The sequence below is a fragment of the Bombus terrestris genome, chromosome 9, assembly GCF_910591885.1.
Source record: "Bombus terrestris chromosome 9, iyBomTerr1.2, whole genome shotgun sequence".
In the NCBI taxonomy this organism is placed as follows: domain Eukaryota; kingdom Metazoa; phylum Arthropoda; class Insecta; order Hymenoptera; family Apidae; genus Bombus; species Bombus terrestris.
In genome coordinates, this window is record NC_063277.1 from 11364840 (window position 1) to 11386795 (window position 21956).

General features: G+C 38.8%; 1 protein-coding gene across 6 annotated transcripts in view; it reads right to left on the reverse strand.

Moving 5' to 3' along the window:
- The window catches only part of LOC100648213 (sex determination protein fruitless), an 85435-nt gene that overhangs the window by 28705 nt on the left and 34774 nt on the right, over positions 1–21956 (reverse strand). For 2 of the 6 annotated variants that reach the window (XM_048408430.1, XM_048408433.1), the window contains one exon: positions 1730–20826. The exons of 3 other annotated variants lie outside the window; for them this stretch is intronic. In XM_048408430.1, the coding sequence (XP_048264387.1) occupies positions 20531–20826 (296 nt within the window). In that variant the 3' untranslated portion in view covers positions 1730–20530. Of the gene's footprint in view, positions 1–1729; positions 20827–21956 lie in introns of those variants that run through there. One more of the 6 variants, XR_007225086.1, reaches the window with a different exon arrangement.

Here is a 21956-nt window from a genome sequence, read left to right on the forward strand (position 1 = left end):
AATTTACGTTCGTGAGCAAATTATCGCGCAGTTCGATTCATCCTAATCGAATAATCGTTAATTATACATAAGTGTACAACTTGATAGAAGTTTCCATCTTTAGAGTCGAACATCGTGTTTCAATATAGATAGCACTTTTGCGATTAGAATGAAATTAAATAGCAATTAAACATACGTTAAAAAGAGATTAAACATCAATATCAGTGAAAAGTAATCATTTTTACAAGCTGTAACTTACGTTAATCTACAATTACCTATAGTAATCTGCGATTACATTTGTATACCTTAAACCTTCTTTCTCCTCTAAACAGTCTTACGATTACTCCAAATCCATGCCACTAACCCTCGAGACAATTATACTTCTTATCAGACAATTATGCTTCTTATCAGACAATTATGCTTCTTATCAGCTAACACCAGAGATATAAACTCCATAACATCGCCCTGTATTTCAACTATCAATAAAAGGAACAATAAACCTGGCTCTCGGTTAACAAGGAATCCTCTCGACTCGTTCCAAAGCCAGGAATCACAAAACTGTCGCTTTGTTTCGTCACGGATAACAAGCCAGCGAACGTTGGAGCGGCAGGGAAAATAAAACTGAAGCGATGCACGCGGTGTCGGTGGACGAAGGAAAATTGGTCAGCGTGACAACGACGGGACGCGAGGATCGTCAGAAATGGCGGAAAGTGGATGCCGCCCAGGCGAATTATCGGACGTTTGAACGCGGCCCCGATAGTTTAGTTTTTCCAACAGCGATACGTCCGACCGCCGGATCCGACGACAGCAGCCGGATGTATCGGCAGAGACACGGGTACGGCAAACAGCGTCGCGACGCCTCTGCCTGAAACTGACGATCGACACATACAGTGATCTGAAACGAAACGCTTCAAACGAAATGAAACTGTTGCTGTCGAACGTCTCTAGAGACGCGTGCCCTGGTTAAAACCAGGTATCACAGCTGGCAGAAATTACGATGATTCGGACGCTCGATGATCGCATTCGCACGCTAAACTTGCCCCACTTGCGACTGCGTTAACCTCCGTACGATGATCGACGACCGTTTCTCGGTTGACTGGAACCCAAGTTTTGCATTATTGATCTTATTATAGAGATACAGTGTGTTCACATTTTGAACTGTTGAGGTGAAACAACGCGAACGATACTTTCAAAAATATCATTAGCACCGTAACGAGACTCGACAATTACGATTGTATGATTAAAGTTTGAAAGAAATTTGAAAATGTATGTAAAAGCTGCAAGGTATATTTAGTGCAAATATATATTTCGCGAAGTTTACGAAGATTATTTAAACAAGTATTCGTTGTATTTTATAAAGAATCCGATATTCACTTTGGGATTACTTTTAACGTTTATTATACGTTTAACACTTTGCGAGAATTAATTTTTTATTGAATATATAATTGCTGCGAATATCTTGTAACTTCCATATACACGTTTGGATTGATCGAGAATTTGATCGATATAGAGTATTTTGAATTATTTTCCATTTTGTGCGGGTCAGTGCTGCGTGTTATAGGAATTTTAAGACTCTCGCTATAAATCTAATTTTAATCAATTTTTCATTTAAGATTAGCAGATGTTCGACTTATGGGCGGGATAACGTCCGATTACGTGTACGTAAGTTCGTTCGACGTCGAGTAGCGTACGGACGTTAACGGGCAGGGAGAAGAACAATGATCTGGAAGAAAAAAGAAAGATAGACGGCTCGGTTAACACACAATTATGTTTAATCAAAAAATTAGTATGAAATACATTAAATGCACATGTGATTAATTCTCCATAGTTTTTTTGTTGGATTTTTTTTTGCAAATTTTTGTAATGTTTGCTTCATTTATCCTCATCATCCATATATTATCTATACACTATATAATAATTAAAGGTGTATATAATAATTGCAATCGTAACATAACACTTGCAATGTTAGAATAACCATAAGAATAAGAATATAATCGTAGTAACAATAAGAAGTAGTAAGAATAATCATCTTTTTTCCCATTATTATTAATTATTTTACTTTTTTTCTCTCACGTTTGTCTTCTCGGTAATAAAATCAATTACGCCCTATGATCGTTAGTCCTCGTTTGTATCGGCATGGTCTGCGGTTAGTTTTTCGCTTGCTCGATTTCTTTCCGTGTATTCCTCTTTTTTTTTTTTTTTATTTTCTTTTCGTGCACGATTCCCTTCAATCGTTTTTATTGTTTCCATTTTTTTGCGATTTTGTTCTTTTTTTTTTCTTTCTTTCAACGTTTCTTTTTTTCTATTCTTCTCGTCGATAGTGCGCCTATTGTACGTTTGTCGGAGCCGAAAATGTAACTGATACGCAATGATTCGTCCGATCTTAAACCAGAACGACGGAGACCATAGCGTGCCACTTCTCTTACGAACCTTTTGTGCTCACCGACCATCTTACACGCGACAGGCTATTCGAGCGTCTTCTTCCTCGTCAATAAACGACGTTAAGGTGTCCCTATAAGCGTCAGTCGTGTGCGTGTCTAAGGCTACAGTGGATGCGTCTTCTCGCGACTATCGAGTGTTCCACCCGTCAGAACGATAGCCCATCAGAACGTAGATCCACTGTAACCGTGGTTTAATGCAAATCGAACACGACTGTTGAAGACCGATACAAATTTTAGACCAATGTTTCTCCCACCTATTATAATACGAACATCTCACACCGATGAAAATTCTCTGCGCGAACGATATCGTGTAAACAACTGTAACGAATGAAATCATCTAGATGCAACGTTTAACGCTTGCAGGGGTAGTTCCACCTTTAATCGTGACAACGCCGAAGACGATCGCTAACGACCTACACCTTTAACATGATGCAGGACGCGCCTTGAATGACGAATGGAAAGACAGACAGACAGCTCGATGATCCGACTGGCCTCGTTCCCTCGTCATCGACGCGTCCTCCGTGTGGTCGACGTTGTCCGATTGACGATGAAACACAGAAGGTTCTCATAGTGGCCGACTATTGGTCGTTCGATCAGATATGTGTATACAACACTTTCGTCTAGCTAGGTTCGACTCTCTCTGTTCTGATTTTCACGTTTTGTATTGTGTGTCTGTGCATGTAGAGTGTCGCAACGAAGTATAAACGAAGGAACGGAAGAAAAAAGGAAGAGAAAGAAGCGAGATGGTGCTGGAGGAGATCCACGTAACGAAAGTGAAAAAGAACGAAAGGGAAGCGAGATGCTCTCTTATTATTTCGGGATTCCAGGGGATGAAGGTGAGGGTATGGGGGTAAAGGAAGGATATTTCGCGTCGATTTGGTTCCTTCTTCTTTTGTCTGACATTCATACTAGTGTATATTCACTCATCGTTTGTTACTCTTTCATACGCATATACGCTGAAGCGCACATATTCTCTCTCTCTCTCTCTCTCGTTCGCACATTGTTCTTTTTCTGGCTCATTCTCACACACGCGAAAATGCAAAGGTTTAACGAATTCTTCATTTTCATTTTTCTTCTATCCCTTAAACCCTTCTCGCCTTTCTCACCTATACCGTTGAATCTATATACGCAGAGGTTTTTATTTCCCCCCTCCCCTTTTTTTCTGGTTTCCTCTTTCCCTATATATACACTTGCCATGCAAAATCACAACTTTCAGTCTGACAGTCGCGTCAATTCTTTTTCTTCTCTCACTTGTTAATCTTAAGTTTCTCTTCTTATTTTCCCCTCTATTTCACACTTGCCGTCGTTTTTTTCCTTTTATTATTATTATTATTATTATTTTTACCTATTACCATTATTAGTACTCTTTCTTTCCTTTTTTTTTCGTTTTTTCTTTTCTTTCTTTCCTTTCGAATGACGAGTAGAACACGCTCAGTTAGTACGCGCGTGGAGAACCACGATTTCCCCGCGCGCACGATTTACAATTATTACAGTATCTTTTTTTTTAATATATATATATATATATTATCCCCCGAGAAAAATAACAAAATGTATATATATATATATATTTATATTTATATTCATACGAAGATAGATATATACATATACCGTGTGTGTATATACATATATATCCATGATTAATTCGTACTTTGTATATATTAATATACAATATAAAGAGATATTAATAATAGTACTTTTTTTTTGTTATTTAGTTCGGTAATGTACAAGGGCGAAACGGGCAGCTGTCGCTCGTCGAGCTGAAAACAAAACGCCATAAACGTGCTCCTTATCCTATGATCAGCTAAGCCTAGACCCTAGGTAACACCTACACCTATGTAACTACACTCATAATATTCACTTGCACAGCCATAGTTTCTTTTCTTCTCGTCGCGCGTTCGTCGACTTCTTTCTCGCACCCTCGTCTCACCTCTTCGTTCTCCCTTCCTCCCTCTATTTTCTCTTCCCTCTTTTCATCCTGCGATTAAACCGACGAATTCGTCTGTCAAATTTTCCCCTATCGCGCTTCGATCGCACTTGATTCCTCGAGTGCCACTCGATCGAATGGATCACGCCGTATCGCGTTGCTTACACGTGCCAATTTTTCTGGCCAATGTCACTGTTGCCAGCAATTTCGAGCACACAGTAACGAAAATCGAAGTTGGTCCCGAGATTCTAAGAGTCATCGTGAAAAATGTTAATTGATTTTAAATGTGAAATGATCTTTGAATGGCTACATTTGTCGGATATCGACTACTCGCTTGTAAAACTATGTAATCTTAACCTGGAAATCAATTAAACTATACCATTAATTTAATTATCTTCATTTCTCACGAACTTGCTCTGATCGAATTATGAACTTTTATCCTAGTTGCGATCAGCGTAATTCTACGTTACAACAAGGTAGATTAATTGCGCAAATTTGGCATTCAAGTGATTAAAACAATTGCAATAATCTTTAGCATCCTTGTCCGTTACTGTATGTCGAAATCGCTAAATCTGTTTGAAATTGTCAACTCCTTTAGAGATGTAAATTACAGAATTACATCTGATTATACAAAAGACAGGGTTAACGTTAAATATCGATAAAATTCCGTTTTAACGTACGCCACAATGCCAATAGGGAACATTAAGCGTTAGATCCACTGATCAATTAAAAATTGGACCATTTAACGAATAATAAGTGACATCTTCTACATTTTAACTGATCGAAGCTTAAAAAACCAACCTTGTAAAAACACGCAATAAAAATCGAAATATTTCGTAATATACTTTTCGCATTAACAAATCTAAACCTTCTTTAACTTGGAGTAATGTTGGCTGAGTCAGACGAATTCCATATGAAAAATATCAAGATATCAAGGTATCAAGATAGAGATAACGAGTGCTCGAAAGAAAAAGGGAAAACGAAGCGTGGGAAGAAGCGATTGGACAAAGAGATCCCCGATTTCACAGACGAACAAAACGATACGACGATCCGGTTCCGTTTTGGCGAACAACCGTATTTCTTTCTTTTTTCGTTTTTTTTTTTTTTTCATTTTCTTCTGTCAGACGTCGGAAGAATTTGCGCGAACGGGATCGACCGGTGCGTTTTGTCGCGACGCGACGGCTTGGAAAAGTGAACGGAAACGTGATTTTCATTCGTCTTGTGCCTCGCTCCATTCTCCTCGCCACGGTTTTAACACCACGGAAAACTTAACGCGCGTTTCGGCCAGTGACAGCTGCCTCGGCCCGCATTTTTCCCCTATTCTCGCAAATATTGCACGATTTCTTCATCTTCATTTTTTTTTTGTCGTTTTTTTTTTTCTCTTTTGTTTCATTTCTTTAAATTCATCTTCAATTTCAATAAGGTGTTAGCACCAATCTATTATATCACAATGTTCCACTCCACACCACGCAATTGTAAATATATAAATACCTATTATGTAATAGTAGCAGTAGTAGTAATAGTAATAGTAATAGTAGTAGTAGTAATAGTAGTAGTAGTAGTAGTAATAGTATTAGCAGCAGCAGTAGTAGTAGCAATAGTAGTAGTAATAGTAATAGTAGTAATAGCGGTAGTAATAATAGTAGTAGTGTAGTCGAGAGTAATAATAGTACATAGTAAAGATTTCCGTTTAATTAATAAAGGTTCCGATATAACAGCCAGATGATCCGTGACCAACGTATCTAGGACAGAGGCCGTCAGACCGGATTAATTCGATATTTTGTGGATTCAATGTGTGCCGAGTATTTCTTCCCCTTCGCGCCTCTTTCAGCCCGATTCATCCTCTTCTCTTTCCACTAGTCGATACATGTACGTACGTCATGTTCCCGTGTGTTTTCTACGCGTTCCATAGAAATAACTTCGTACGGATATGTTTTCTGGTCTCTCTCATCTGATAGATGAACTTCTCGGTATGTGTACGATTACGTATACTACGTGTGAATGTGTGTGAGAGTATGCGTCTGATTTCGTTTTTCCTGGTCAAACCTTGCCCAGTCAGATACCGACTGCGAACGAATGAGTGCCAAAAATCGCGGCGAGAAAGAAACCGTATCCACGATGAAACTTACTGGCAAAAGGAAACTTTATTCTTGCGATCGGAACTACTATAGAACTCCCCCCTTCCGTCCTCCTCCACTCCTGACTATCGAACAAAGGTTTTTCGCCGAAGAACGCGGCAAACTTCTATCAAAGCGTTATTAACTCTCTTCTGCAAAGAAAGAAACGAAATAAAATAGAGTGGAACGTCTAGAGTAGGTAGAACACGCGGATGTGATTCAAGGTATTTCATTGACGAGATAGCTAAGTTTTTTCTGTTGCAATTAATGGGGTTGACGTCGTTTAAACGATGTTCAGCCAGTCTGTATTTGTTAACTCGAAAGTCCGTTGCGAGAATTAAAGCTCGAATTAGGCGTGTGAAGTGGATGATTGCCGCTCGACGTCAAGAACGCGCGCGAAAAAATTGGCAAAACGCTGTTAAAACGTGGACTATTCTTGAAGAAGATTTACAGATTCCCTGTGATCCTCTGCTCGCAGGTACCCTATATGTATATATCTCGTAGGCCTTCTTTTAATCGATTATTAATTTACTATCGAATTCCTACTATCGTACTATTGCATTGCTACTAATCGATGTACTCATCGCAATGTTTAATTCCTATATTTCTTCTAAAGAGCCGTTAAAATGAAAGAGCCACGTAACCAACAATGTTATTCTAATGGAGGATTCTTAAAGGATTGATGACAATTCCAAAAGACGAGGAATCTATATTTTTGACGTTCACGTACAAATAAAAAGCTTACTGATAGCAACTGATAATAAATGTTGGCCGTGGATGAAGAAACATTCGCTGTTAAAATTAACACAAGATGGAAGAGACGAAGAATTTCTTCGTTCGATGTTCGAACAGACAAACAGGATAATTTTTATCAGCCTGATCGATGAAATATTCCCACCAACGATAACTTCTCTATCCTGAAAAATTCGATGTTAAGATGGATTCATGGAAATTATAGAAGACGTTTGACGTCGAAAGATAAATCGACATCGAGATGATAATTTTCATCGATCTCGTCAATGGTTCGACTCACGATAATGCCGCATCGAGATCCTTATGCAGCATGTTCCTGGCGCCATTCTCCATCCCCTCCTTGTTTTTCGTCCCGTCAGCTCGAAATACGCGTCGCTCCTCGAATGGTTCGCATAGCGATCGAATACTAAAGGCGTAACGAGCAGCCCTGTCCGTCGATCTCCGCAAATACCTTTGGAAATATTTCTCTAACCCTGTGCGTGCATGCGTGTGTGTGTGTGTGTATGTGTACGTATAAAACGCTGTACGCATAGGGGTCGTCTTCGAAATAAGCTACGCTTTTCGCTTCCTACCCTTTATAGCTTCGTAATTCACCAACTTTTATTCTTCGCGTGTGGGACTTTTGGTAATTTTATTATTTTTCTAACTGTGATTGCTCGTGGATATTTGATAAAAGTTTTATCGAGTGAACGGAATGACATTCGCTGGATCGTGTCTGGCTCAGGGATGATTCGGTTTCGTGTAATTAGACATTTATAGAGATTATAGAATGGTGAGAATGTTAAGCTGATTTGCAATTTGAATGTCTACGATAGCCACGAAATTGAATAAAATTTGTAATTAGAAGAATTTCAAGTTTATTCGTGAAACTAGTTTCGTGTGAACGTTTTCGTAAATGAAAGCTTTCTAATAACAATATAGTTTGTAATTTCCGCTTCCTATATTTTCAGAGAACATCGTTGCAAAATAAATATCGTTACAATTAAAGAAACTTCAATCTCCTATTTACCATCTATTTGATCCGTAAATATTTAAATACTCGATCTAAATATTTTCTTTTTCCTTTTACAAGCGACTATCGGATATTAAGAATTATTTAATTCCTCGATTGTTCCAATTCAATTAATTTACAAATTTCTTCTTTACGATATCTCGGTATTGAAAGTGTCGAACGCGTAACGTCAAAAAAAATTTCGACGTCATTTTTTACAACATCCCATATACATACAGCTATCTGGCACGATGAAGTAGAACGCATATTCCGGAAGTTTGGCATAAATTCAGGACAATTTTCTCTTGTTCGAGCCGGCCGAGTTCGATAAGGAGAAAAATAAGGTTCAAAGTGAGATAAATGTAGGTGGAGAACGAAGCGGAGAGCAAACGGAGATCAAGAATGGAAGAAAATTGTTGACGGTACAAGCGATCAAAATAAAAGAAATATCTTTCTGACGCATGACAGTGTGACACCTCTTCAAAGTCCCTGTTACGTTAAGAGGAAGCTCACGTAAAATTGCGTTTTTCAGTAAAAAGTTGACAAATTGGTCAAAGTGAATGAGAACTGATCGAATATATAAATTAATGATTTCATTTGTTTCAGATTTTATTGCTTCAACGTTATTCCTTCGTGATATTTCCTTGAGTCCATTAAATCGTTTTTGTCAATATGACCATGTTCGAACGATACTCCTAATTTAATTATCGACTATATTTATTAAACACGACGTAGATTAAAGAACGTGTAAATTTATGAAATATGTTGACCCACATTCCGATTACCAAATTACCATATCAAGAATACGAGAATACGATATATTAAACCAAAACCGTATTCTATTACATAGTAATTTTTAATCAGTACCTACGAACCTACAGACGAAGTTAATCGCTAGTTAGAACCAGCCTATTTACAATTAACCTTCTCGACATTTCGTTCGATCGATTTAATCTCGTTTGACGAGCCTTCATTAATACTCTAGAGTAATTACCCTGCAAATCATAAGGCAGTACATAAAGCATTTCCAATTTAGCCCACTGGTTCTCGGGATAATCGTATAACTACGCATTTACAATTACCAAGTAAAACGTCATTTTCGTTAGAAGCTAATCGCATAATCACAAGTAAGTTATATTCCATTCGTAAAAGATTCTTACACGTTTCTAAATATCGACACACTTGCACCAATTACCCATGCTCGTCATAGAACAGGAAACAAGCTAATTTGTTTACTATTCTACGCTTCGTAAAATGTATAAGTCAGTCGAGTCAAACATTTGGCCGTTTTCCCGATGAAACCGAAAATTCGTTCCAGAGAAATTCAGAGGTGAAGTTTCGTTCGCGTCGCCAACGACCCACTGAGTTTGCCCACCGAGGGTCAAATAATTCGGAAATGAAAGCTTTTAATCAAACAGTGGACGAGCTCCAACCCTTACGAAAACACGATAGTCCTCTCTTAAAAAATCAACCAACGAAAAAAGAAGGAAACGGAAGAAGGAAAATAAAAGAAACGAGAAATACAATAAAGCAATGTGAGTCGAGAGATTAACCAGCGAGAAAAGAAACTGCGATCGATGCTCGTTTGATCGTTTTCTCCTGCCGTTGAATGTTCAACGTCGACGTTTATGCTTCTCTAAGTCGAGCGTGTACACCTCTCAACCCCTGGCGCTGAGAAGAAGAAATAGGGCCGCGAGTGCGTAACAACAGAACTGCCACGGTACGACAGGCACACGCCGTGTGCTCGTGCAAACGGAAAAGGCCTGGCTGCTCGACGATGCTCGTCTGGACGGTTGCTAACGATCCCCCGCCGCGTTTTCCCGTGGTTGGCTCAAGGATCGACCAAAGTACCGTTTAACTCACGCGTTCTAGCCACCAAGTGCATCGATCTCTCGCCGAAAAACTTCCTCACCGCGATCTCTATTCTACAGCGAGCCATTGTGTGTGCATGCACCGTTAATGAAACGATCAATAATTCTCCACTGTTCCCACAGATCTTTTCTTTTTTTTTTTTTTTTTTTTTATCGATAGAATCTCGTTCGATCGTTAGATCGAGAATTTAGCTGACTTATGACTTAGTCGTCTATTCGCCAATGATACAGCCAGATTTGTAGGTAATAGCCTCAATATTTTGTACGGTGTTATACCAAAAATACTAATATTTGTGTAGTATCGTACGATGCAGAGTCGCGAGTTTGAGATTATAGCGCAAAGGTAAAGGATCTAGCGATGTAAAAGTAAGTCGAGAGTGTAGAATAAGGTCGTTCCGTATGGCAGTTTTTGAGAAGATTGAATTTAGGAATTCGCAAAATACACGTGCACCGGAATATCGTTAGAATTATTGAAAATTAATTTCATTTCCGAATAAATTGGGAATAAGGATATAGGACAAGATCTGTTCGTATAGGCCGTCGTTTTTCAGGAAATTAAATTTGAACATTCGCGAAACACACATGCACCGGAACTTCGAATTCGCAAATCTCATTGGCAGCGCGTGAAATTGAAAATCTTTAGGACAAACGCATCCCAAGTTACACGTATACCCGATTGATTTTACATCGATTTGAAATTTTAATTTTATCCGATACAGCTACGAGATGAATCATAAAACAAAGCATCGATGATATCTTACTTATATAATGAAATCGAGAAATCAACAAAGTGTCAGTTTGGACTCAGTTTGGAGAAACTTCCAAGAAATTCATATAAAAATTAACGACCTCAATTTCTTTTTTTTTTTTTTTAATCTCTCGACGATTTCTAAGAAACAATTTGTTGAAAATGACAACGCGAGTTCGTGTCCGCTCTGCACATGCGGATACGCTAGTTACAAAAAGGCAGTAACTAGAAGATGCAATCGATAGACTCGATCGATATTTTTAGATGCTCATTTTTTTTTCCTTAGTCTATGTAAGCGCGTGCAATGAAGGTTTTTGCGGCTCAGAACGGCGTGATAGATTTATCCGTGCAATAATGTAATAACTAATGCGATCCTACCTCTGAACATAAAAATAACAACACAATTTTATTCTTACACGACGTTACAAAATCTTATTTTTACGCGAGAAGTCACGTTCTTTCCGGTCGTATCACGAATCACCCTGTACCTTGTTAATAGAATATGTGTGTGCAGTTATTTGGACGCGATAGATGGTCGCATCCGTTTTTGATAAACTGCGCGCGCCAACAATTCCGAAATTGGCAGTGCTCGAGAACCGGCGAACATGTGCAGCCGTATCAACACGAAATTAAAAAAAGGAACGACAACGTCAAAAGCGAGTTGCGATCGATACGCATGGTCGCGGGACTAATTATATATCGCATCGCGTCGACGGTGCGGTTCTTGTAATAAAAAGCCTGTCCAGCCACGACGACACGCGTCCGTCGCTCCGTGAAATCATCCGCCGGATGAATCCGTGACGCGGACGACTAATTCCTCTAAACCGCTCTCTGCAAGTGCATTTCGTGAAGCGTTTCAAGAATGACCAATTTGACATGAAAACTCGATTTTCGAAGTCTCTGATTGGTTGCCGGAAATACAATTTCCGTTCATTTTTTTATTTTTTTTTTTTTAGTTTTATCACTCGTGGAATTTATCAGATTGGAATACGTGAAACGTTATCTTTCCGAAATTTGAATTCGATGAGCAAATATCGCATATTAAATCTCACGTCGATTATTAAGATACCAAAGAGAAAGACATATTGCTGCAAGCCATTCCAGCCATGGTAGCCAGAAATATATAGATATATTCCTTCTTGTTCCTTCTTCCGTTTTTCCGTCTTTCTCGTGGAAATTTATTAGACTCGTAAGTACGAAATATGAGTTTCTTCTAAAGCTCGAATTTGATGGGCTAACGTTACGCGATTAAGTTTTTGTCCTATCTCCGATTATTGAGATATTAAGGAATTATTCCGATCGATAGCCAGAAATATAAATCTCTTCTTTTATCTTCTTTTAACTTTTCTTGAATATGAAAATATATGTATGAATGAGCAGAGGTGATTTTGGATATTTAAGACGTGAGATACCAATGCTAGAAACATTCGAACATAAGTAAACGGATCGATTTCGACGAATTTTGATTGCCAGCAGAATGTACAATTTCGCTGCTGTTAATTCTTTTTTCAAATAATATGAAAATTGAGATCGTAGATATTTAAAATGCGAATACGAATGATCTTGCAGGTTTTAACCGCGAGTTAATATCTTTTGATGAATACCGGTTCAGAATCCAACGTTAAAAGTTTCCATTTGAGAAAGTCAAGCATCAAGAAGGAATTCCTTTGTGGAAAAGTGAATCGAAAATGTGATCAGCCTCGAAATTCTTCAACTTTCTTAAACTTTCTAAACAAAAGGAACGTGAGTTATAGCTTCCAACTAACTTCTTCGTAATACTCCGTTCCCTTGATCTTGCCTTCATCAAAATTAAACGTCGAAATTGCAACTCCAGAAACGACTATTTTCGCTTTCGATCTATCGGAAATAATTTCGCGAGTGCGGATAAGAGATCGAATGACAAAATGTAAAGTACCATGCAACGCGGGCATAAAACATAGAAATCGTTGGAAAACGTCGCGGGAACACGGAAACTTCGTTTCGTTCCAACAGCTACTAAACGACATTCTATACAGCACAACAATCTGGCCAATTAATCGAATATATTCAAAGTAGAAAAATAGAGAATAGAATTTTTGTCGTAGTATTTCTTCGAGCCGTTTATTATTTCAATTTCCGAATAAATCTACGATCGAGTGGAAATGTGTGGCGGAAGTAATTGTTCGCCGACGAAGATCATCGCTGGAAAGTTTCGAGTCTCGCGAAGATCTCGGACGACCCGGGTGTCTTAATAAATTCAGAAGGTCTTGACACGGCGAGATCTTTTTAAACGGATCTCGAGCTACGAATCGCGGCCACGTAATAATTGTAACTTTTTAGTCGCGCGGAAAGCAATTTTAATCCTTTCTAGACCCTTCGTCGGCGCTCGCCGGTTGCTTCGCTTTAATCGTCCTTATTTCAAACCAAAACTACGATATGAAACTGTTTTAGAAGAACAAAGAGAACAAGAACGTGCCTCGACGGTGCACGCTCGAATGTTTGCTTCGTGCAGGTTCGAATTAACCCTTCGAGCCAAGCGTGATTTAAAACATTTTCTTAAGCTTAATTTTAATACTTCCTACTGTTTCTGTCGATTTCATTGGACCGTTCGGAAAAATCGTAACGTTTCCGACAGCGAAAATATCCCACTGTGTATTTGGCGTGACTGGAACAGGATTATTCGATATCATACCGCGGATGTTTATTCGAATTCGTATTACTATGAATTTTGTAATAAGCAGAAATTTGTTTCATCCATTAAATGTTACAAACAGTGCGATGCTTTCTTTGGATTCTTTATACAAATACTTTTGTATATTGTGTGCTTCGTATTTCTTATGAAAAATGAAATTCTACATTCAGATACATATTAGGATTAGTTGGATATTAAATGGAACGACTGAAAATTTTAATTGTTTTCCAATATAACGGGATCGAGGAAAGAAAAGCGGGCAAGAAATATTCAACCCCATCCGTTCCATTCACGAGCATCGTCTGACTATCATTCATTCCGGTCTTCACAGAACGTTCGTTTCTACGACAAAAAATTGTATAGTCTAGAGGACTGCAGGAACTATTTCAAAGAACCCATTGTCGGCAGAAGCGAGCTTTTTGGAAAAGAGATTATAAAGCTATCCAAGGAACGGCGGAATGCCACTAAAAAATGCATATTATTATATAATAATGCGTTTCTTTTGTAAAATTACGAATTTTCCGGGCAAGTCATTAACAAGCTATCCCTGAATAAATTACTTCGACTGACAATCTTAAGATTTTCAACAATTATAAAAATACAAACTCGGCGAATAAAAGGAGCTAAAGCTACTAGAAAGCTAATAGAAAGGTGATTTCAACAATTTGAAGTTTCAATTTACAACGAAGTCGGTCGACTTTCTCGATTTCTTTACGACTCGAACGAGCTACCAATACTACTGGAAAATCTTCGACAGACTGCACGGCACACGTGCTACGAGATCGTCGTCCGTAATCGAGCTGCAATTTCACCGTCGTGATAATAGTTCGGCTGCATTCATGCTTCAAGGGCCTTGTAAGGTCGTGATGTTGGATAAAAATCGGAATATTACGCGAAACTCGGACATCGTTAACTAGTAATTACGTGCAACCATAGCTTAACATGCTAGTCAGACGCAATTTCATGCGCTGCCCATCGATCTGCCGTGAAAGTTAGCCAATGAAGTCCAGGTGTACACGTATCGACTGCGAGAACAGCAGGGGAATTGCCCGTAACTAGTCAGACACGCCATTCCCGGTGTACGGGCATGAATAGGACGAGCACGGCTTCTAAGTATTTACTACGAAGTTCTAAAACCACGTGAAGATTGTATGAAACAATTCTTAACTCCGCACAAGTGGATTGAGAAATTAGAGAATAGTTTATGTAGTTTTTCAGTATAAATGTCTATCTAACGTATCTTTCGTTTTCAGAGTGTATTTCATGTAATTTGATGTAATTTGTAACTGTAGCGCATTGTTGTTTCGTTATTAATTCAACTAAGAAAAATACATTTTTCGCGAAATAAAAGATTTAGAGCAAACAATTGTGAATTACGCTACTGTTTAGTAATGAAAATAGTATCGTTCATTTATAATTTAATTAATAGTTTCTGGGTTCCTATCACCTGTAATAAAATTGTTTATCGTTTAGAAAAGGGTTAAAAGGTCTGTTCTGAGTTGTGACAGCGTTCTTCTGTTCTATCGATTAAATTTCATTGAGGAACTATGACATAACGGTAACCTCCATAATAGCGAATAACGTGTTTTTAGAATTAATTTTTGCAGATGCCATTTCAAAGTTGACCATTTTTTTAGACGTGTCACTCCTCTAGCAAAGCAACGATAAATATCTTCGTATGGAATGCGTGAGAGTGAACGGCCTGGCATTTCAGAGATAAAGAATATGCGAATGGAAAGTGAATAGTCGGGATTACGCGTTGCATAATTTCATGTACGTAAATTACAAAGAATGTGATAAAGATATAAAGCGTGTCACTGAGATTACTTCAAAATGATTTTATACAATTTTGTTTCACTTGTTCTTTAGACACCAGGTGCTTATGGTAAGATTCACTTTTAATTTAGATAGTTTTTATAAAAATTCCAAGCCATTTTAAAGACACTTAGGAGGATTTTCAATTATTTGAAAGTGATTTTAAACAATTTCATTCCACCGATATGCACCGTTATATAAAGATAGTTCCATTTTTTCTCGAAGTGAGAAACTCTAATTAAGCATAGAATTTTACAAACAGACGAAAATCCACTTATGTGAGTTAAGAGAGAACTCTTTAACGTAACCACAGCAGACGTAAATAAAATTAGCGAACTTCACAATCATTCTTTTTCTACCATCAACTTTAACTTCGGATACTGCTAAAATTTCGCTACACCTCCAATGAATGAATCATAAAATTCCAAAGAGTAGATCACGCCGCGTTAAAAATCCTTCTGAGAATGCTCCGCGACCTAAAAATTTTATCTCGCCCTGGCGTCTATTAAAAGAGTCATAAAATTTCAAACTACAGAGAACTCACTTGTCCATCATGAACTTTCCACAATCTCGGCTCTTGAAGTTTTATCTCGACGACCGATCTATCAAGAAACTTGTAAACATTTTCAAACTGCACAATTGTAATTATAATTCAAACGCCTGGCACGAAGATAAACCCGCACAGAGTAGTACTGGCATCGCGTTCGAAACGGAAAACAATGATATTTCGACGAGCTCGATGTCGTAGACGTATGTAGATGGAGGACGGAAGGACCGAAGAAAATTTCGTTACATTTTCTCCCTGTGAAATCCTAAATTCTAATACGATATCGTTTGGATCGTCTAACGGATTTTCTCTTTGACCAGCACTCGGAACACTCGGCTATCGTATATAAATATTTGGTGTGAGATAAAAAGAAAAAATGTAGGTATACATATATAAAAAAGAAGAAGAAGAAGAAGAAGAAAAAGAATAGAAAAAATATGTATAGACGCGAAGACGAGCAGAGATTTGAATCTCATAGTCGTATCGCAACGGAAGTCGATATATGAGAAAAGAGGAAAACGAGGAGACGACAAGAAAAGAAAAGTCGAAAGTTTTAACGTTTACAAGACGCAAATTCGCCCCGCCCCATCCGATAATAATAAATAATAAATTCTGCATATATCGTGTTATTGTAATATAATTATAATATATGTATATAATATATATATATATACGCGTCTGTATGTATATGTATGTTTCATGTTTGTGTCCCCGTGTATATAACTGTGTATTGGCGTGGTAATATATAAACAGTGAATAACACATATATAAAATCATTAAAACGATAAAACAAAATAAAATAAATTATCCAATATATTAATTAATATACTTAATCATCTGCGTAATATATTAATATTCTGGTTATTATATATATTATATATTATTAAATTATGTATCTATATATATATATATATATATGTATAGGTATATGCGTGTTCGGTTTTAGCCTTAACTATGCAAAGTGCCCTTTTTTGCAAAAGAGAGAAGATCGACGGGTAATATCATTTGATCACAATGTAGCGGTTTGGCTCTTTGAATAGCTAGCGGATTCGACGTTTCAACTGAGTCGACGTGTTACCCGACGCGAGTTACACGATTTCCTAAGCTTCGAAACACACGTACCATCCATATGCGTTTTCGTCCGTCCGTCCGTCTGTCGGCTGTAAACGTTAACCATTCATCCATGCGAAATACGAATCCGAGCGTGTACGCGTGTATAATGATCGCGTCACGCATCCACGCCTGGACGTCTGCGCAACACGGCTCTACGTTATATCTTTCTCCTTCTTACTTTCCTTCTCTTACTTTTCAGAAAACCCCTATATCGTTAATATAATATTATAATGTGTAAGGAAGTAAATATATGTATATATAAATTTCCTCGCGTAAAAACAAACAAAGAAGAAAGGTAGAACAAAAAGATTGCACCCCAACCAATTAAATATCAACGTGTAACGATGTATTAGGTTGTCCGAAAAGTTTCTTTCCTTTCATAAGGTGATAATGGATGAATAACAATTTCTGTTTTATATTAGTTTGTTGAATTATGTACGAATATAATAATAGAAATAGAACGAAATGGATCATACTTAATTCAATAAAATAATATAAAACAGAAATTGTTGTTCATCTATTATCACCTTATGAAAGGGAAGAAACTTTTCGGACAACCTAATAGCTGTGAAATATTTCGTAACCAGCCCTCTTGAATAAAAATTGACATCGTTATTTTAAAACGTATAACACTATCATTACCGTCCGGCTGCCGGATTTTGAACCGCGCAACAACCGGCCGATTAACCATAACGTATTAACGTATATAATGTATAATATAATAATATAGTATAGTACTATAAAATCAATCCGATTACAGATAAGATTCTTATTGTGTTCGCCTATGCACTTAAGTTCCGAATTCGTGGAATGTCTCGCGTGATTTTCCACTATTTATCTGCTGCCGATATTGCATCCGCGGAGGTGTGCAGTTTAAATTGTAAATATCATAGACTTTTAGGTGTTCAAGTAACAAACAACGCGTTTTATAGTTCAGAGCTCATATTAGAACTGCAAAGCGCCACTACGTACTTCTTCTTGCGCCTTTGTCTTCTTCTAGTTTTTTTTCCTTTTCTTTTTTTCTTTTTGTGTCTTCATTATCATCGTCATTTCCTGTTCTTCTTATCTCTAACAAAAACAAAAGACCGCTAGAAACGATGCATAGGACTAAAAGATTTCGTTGTTAGTCGATTAATATTGCGTGTCGCCGTACTTCCGGTGATCCCGGAAGTACACGAGGATGTCGTGTGGCTGCGTGTTCCGTGTCTTTGTCCCCGTCGCTGTACGTCTACAAACGTACATGTGCGTGTATTATGTGTAAGTGCAAATTAACGTATGGTGTATCAAACGCCTGCCTCTCTCGTCGTGTACATACCTGATGTGTCCGTGTTTCCTGACTGTACCTATGTGTGAGAGTGTAGAAGTGTATCCATGTGCCAAATACTCCCCGAGAATCCCCCTTAAATTCCATCCCGCAGAGGTGAAACCCCGCGAACTGGACCAGCACGTACATACGTGGGCGTAATACATTGCCAACGATTCCCGATGAAACGCCGATGAAACACACGATTACACTCTAATATGAAGTCCAACTATAAACTCTTCAACAACTATACAACTCACCCTGCGTATCGAATGGATTACTTCCAGTAATTTCGCATTAATAATTAATTAATTAATCGATTAATTATAATTCTTTTTTTCCGGCTGTCGAGCGGCATGTATCGGCCGCTAGGCAGCAGCAACTACGGGAGGAATTGGCACCACGTTTGCTCCCACTTTATATATATATATATAATGTATATATATATATAATATGTAATTCCATTAAATCTCCCATTATCAATATTTATAATATTTATATATATAGAGCAATATATGCGCGAATCGTGAACTCTCCCGAGCTAACTCTCTTTAGTATCGTCGATCGGCGCAGCGCTAGTTTACCACAAAAAAAATAAAGCTGCCCGGTCTTTGGACAATGTTCGAAACATCGTTTCGTACGGCAGCCGGCATGGCGCGAGTTTACGTGTGCGCGTCACGGGGCGCGTTCGCGTGCGCGCATGCGCGCCCGCGCGTTACCGATCGGCCCGAGGATAACGCGAATTTCGCGAGCCTAACAGCCGAGATATAGAAATAAGCGACCCGCGCCAACTTAGATTCGTCTCAGGCTCTCTCTTTACCTCTGCCTCCGCTTTCGATGCGCCGATCGTCAATAAGAAAACAACAACAAACAACAAACGGCTAACGCGCCAGCAATCGAGAAGGAACTTTCATCGCCGCATCGTTTATCGATCGTGAAAAACCTGGCTGGTGTCGTGCCAGAGACGAATCGAACTTAAAAATCGGCTCTCGAAGAAAAGTTTCCCGCGACAGCGACGGCGGCGTATCACGCGCATGCGCGTGCGCCGTTCCTCCAGCTGACCGATCGTTCCCGCGCGTGCGTGCCAATCGCCGCACTCGCCTGCCCCCTTACAATAGATTCTAGCGCGCGCGCAACTCGCCATGCGCGGCACTCGGCTCGCTCGCTTTTTCTTCTCAGAAAACGATTTTGTTAACTAACACGACAAGCCCACCCCAAAAATGTCGCTAAACATCATACACACCACGTGCTTACAAAAAACCCCCCTTCCCGCGCGATAGGAGAATCTCGTCGATTTCTTAAGCGTAGAACCTATAAAAGATTTGGTGTTCGAAAAAGAAAAAAGCCGAGAGAGACCGGCCTTTGCGTGGCCGTGACATCAGGGCCGTATCGTATTATGATCTAAAGTGCGACAATACCCCCCTGTCGGCGCAGCCACTCGCGCTCTCTGTATATCATTTTCTTCTTTTTCTGTTCTTATATATATATGTATGTATGTATATATATGCATAACCATACCCATATATATACATGTATATGCATACACATATATATATATATTTGTATATATATGCGTATGTAAATTATTTATTTATATATTATTCATCATTACTTTTTTTCTGGTTTTCTTGCTTCCGGGGCGCAATACGTACGTATAAAGTAAATATATATATATATATATGTATATATATTTATATATATTATATATGTAGGAATGTAGTATAGTGTAGTATCATGGATGGATTGCCTGGCAATCAACACTGACCTCGTACCAGATATTAGTAAATTGATCTGTACTAGCTTACTCTTCAATTCTTTTAGCGTCAAACTTTCTTCACTTAACGATTATTCGTCTTCAACATTTGCCATTTTATTTTTTCAACACTATTATTCAAACGACACAATACACTAATTTCAGCGCTCAACGATATTGTCTTTTATCACACCGCACACCGGAATTTAATACTAGCACGATCTGGTAACGGTTTGGTAACGGTATAATTGTTACAATATCGTTTGATGGTATTCGCAATCACTATTCGTCATTAATTAACTTTGTTACAACGGTTCTTTTTTAAATACGCTGACAACACTCCATGACAACGTTGACAACACACACCCGATATGTCCCAGACAATCCGTCTACGATACTACACTATACTACATTCCTACATACATATATATATATATATATTTATATATATATGTATATATATTTATAAAATATATACAGACGCGTGCACGGTCCATCCGCGTTTTAGGACAGCGTGTTCATGGTATCGTTAGTCATCGCGGAAAGCGCCAAGGTGCCTGTCACGAAATCGTTTAGATCGATCTTTCTTGCCTCGGGGTGTTTGAATTTAAAGTGCGTGCGCAGGTTGTCGCTACGTGTGTACGTGGCACGACAGAGAGGACACTCAAACCTGCCGGGGAAGTGGACGTGGTAGTGGTTCCTGATGTGCGTCACGACCTTGCCGCACAGCTTGCACCTGTGAAGGTTGCAGCCGCCTGGCACCCGGTCAAAGGTCAGCCGCATGTGCCAGGCTTTTGAACCTGCAACATCAACACAAGACAAGTCACTTTCAACTGTTGGCCACCCAACACGACCTACACGACGACGAGCCGCCCGCGGCCCAGTCTGTGTCGACGGCGGCTCGATCGCTTCTTTCTCTCTCTCTTTTTCTTTCCTCATGTATACGCTCTCTCTCTCGTACTCTCAGTCTCAGTTTCTCTCTCTTTGATTGCCTCTCTAGCCTCCTCCACCTCCTTCCTTCCCATCATCCTCCGCGTTCGCCGCCTCCTCCGTCACTTCTTTTTTCCCCCACAGTTCACAGCCTCTTCTTTTACTTTTTTCTTTTTTCTACCTCCCCACTAATTTTCCCCGCGTTTACCCTCCTACTTACGAATCAAGGCCGTGATCATGCGACCGTGTCACACGTACTCTATATGCTTTCTCTTTCCTGTCTCTCTACCGAAGAGAAGAGAGACCTTTCCTCCGCCTCGCCTTCGAAACCTCTTTTTCCTCCACCCCAAGAAGCGAGGTCGTTCACGCGTTACCCTTGTCGAGCGTGTCGTGCAGCGTTTGGCGCGCGAGAGAGAGGATCGAGGAACGGTTGATGGATCGATCGAAATCACGGGACCACGAAGCAGAGATTCGAGAAAAAGGAGGAACACACACGCGTACGAAGAAAGAAAAAGAGAAACGAGACGATGTTTGCCACTGGAATTTTGGCTGAGAATTTGACGCGCGGCGATTTACAAACGCTCCGATTGACCAAGAGTCCAAGCAATTTCGATATTTCGTATAACGTTTAATCTATTTCAACGAATTAAGTGCTTCGATATACAGATACGATTGTTGATGGGATCAGGTTTAATGGCGCTTTTAAACGTCAGCTTGTAATTGTATAAATATGAAATATTATTTTTTGCTCGATTCGACTGATATGTAGAAAGATAATTGTTTCGAACATATATCACAATATATGTAGCTGGCATTACTTTTATCATTGCATAATCTTCTATTTATTTCCATATCCTATTCACATTTACTGTAACTGTAACGCGGTCTTTTATAAAAATCTGTCGTACGAATGCTATAATAAACCTGGAGCAATAGCAACTACTAACAGTCAAATAATTGTAGTTTGAACATAATATACCGATAGAAAGGATATTTCTAG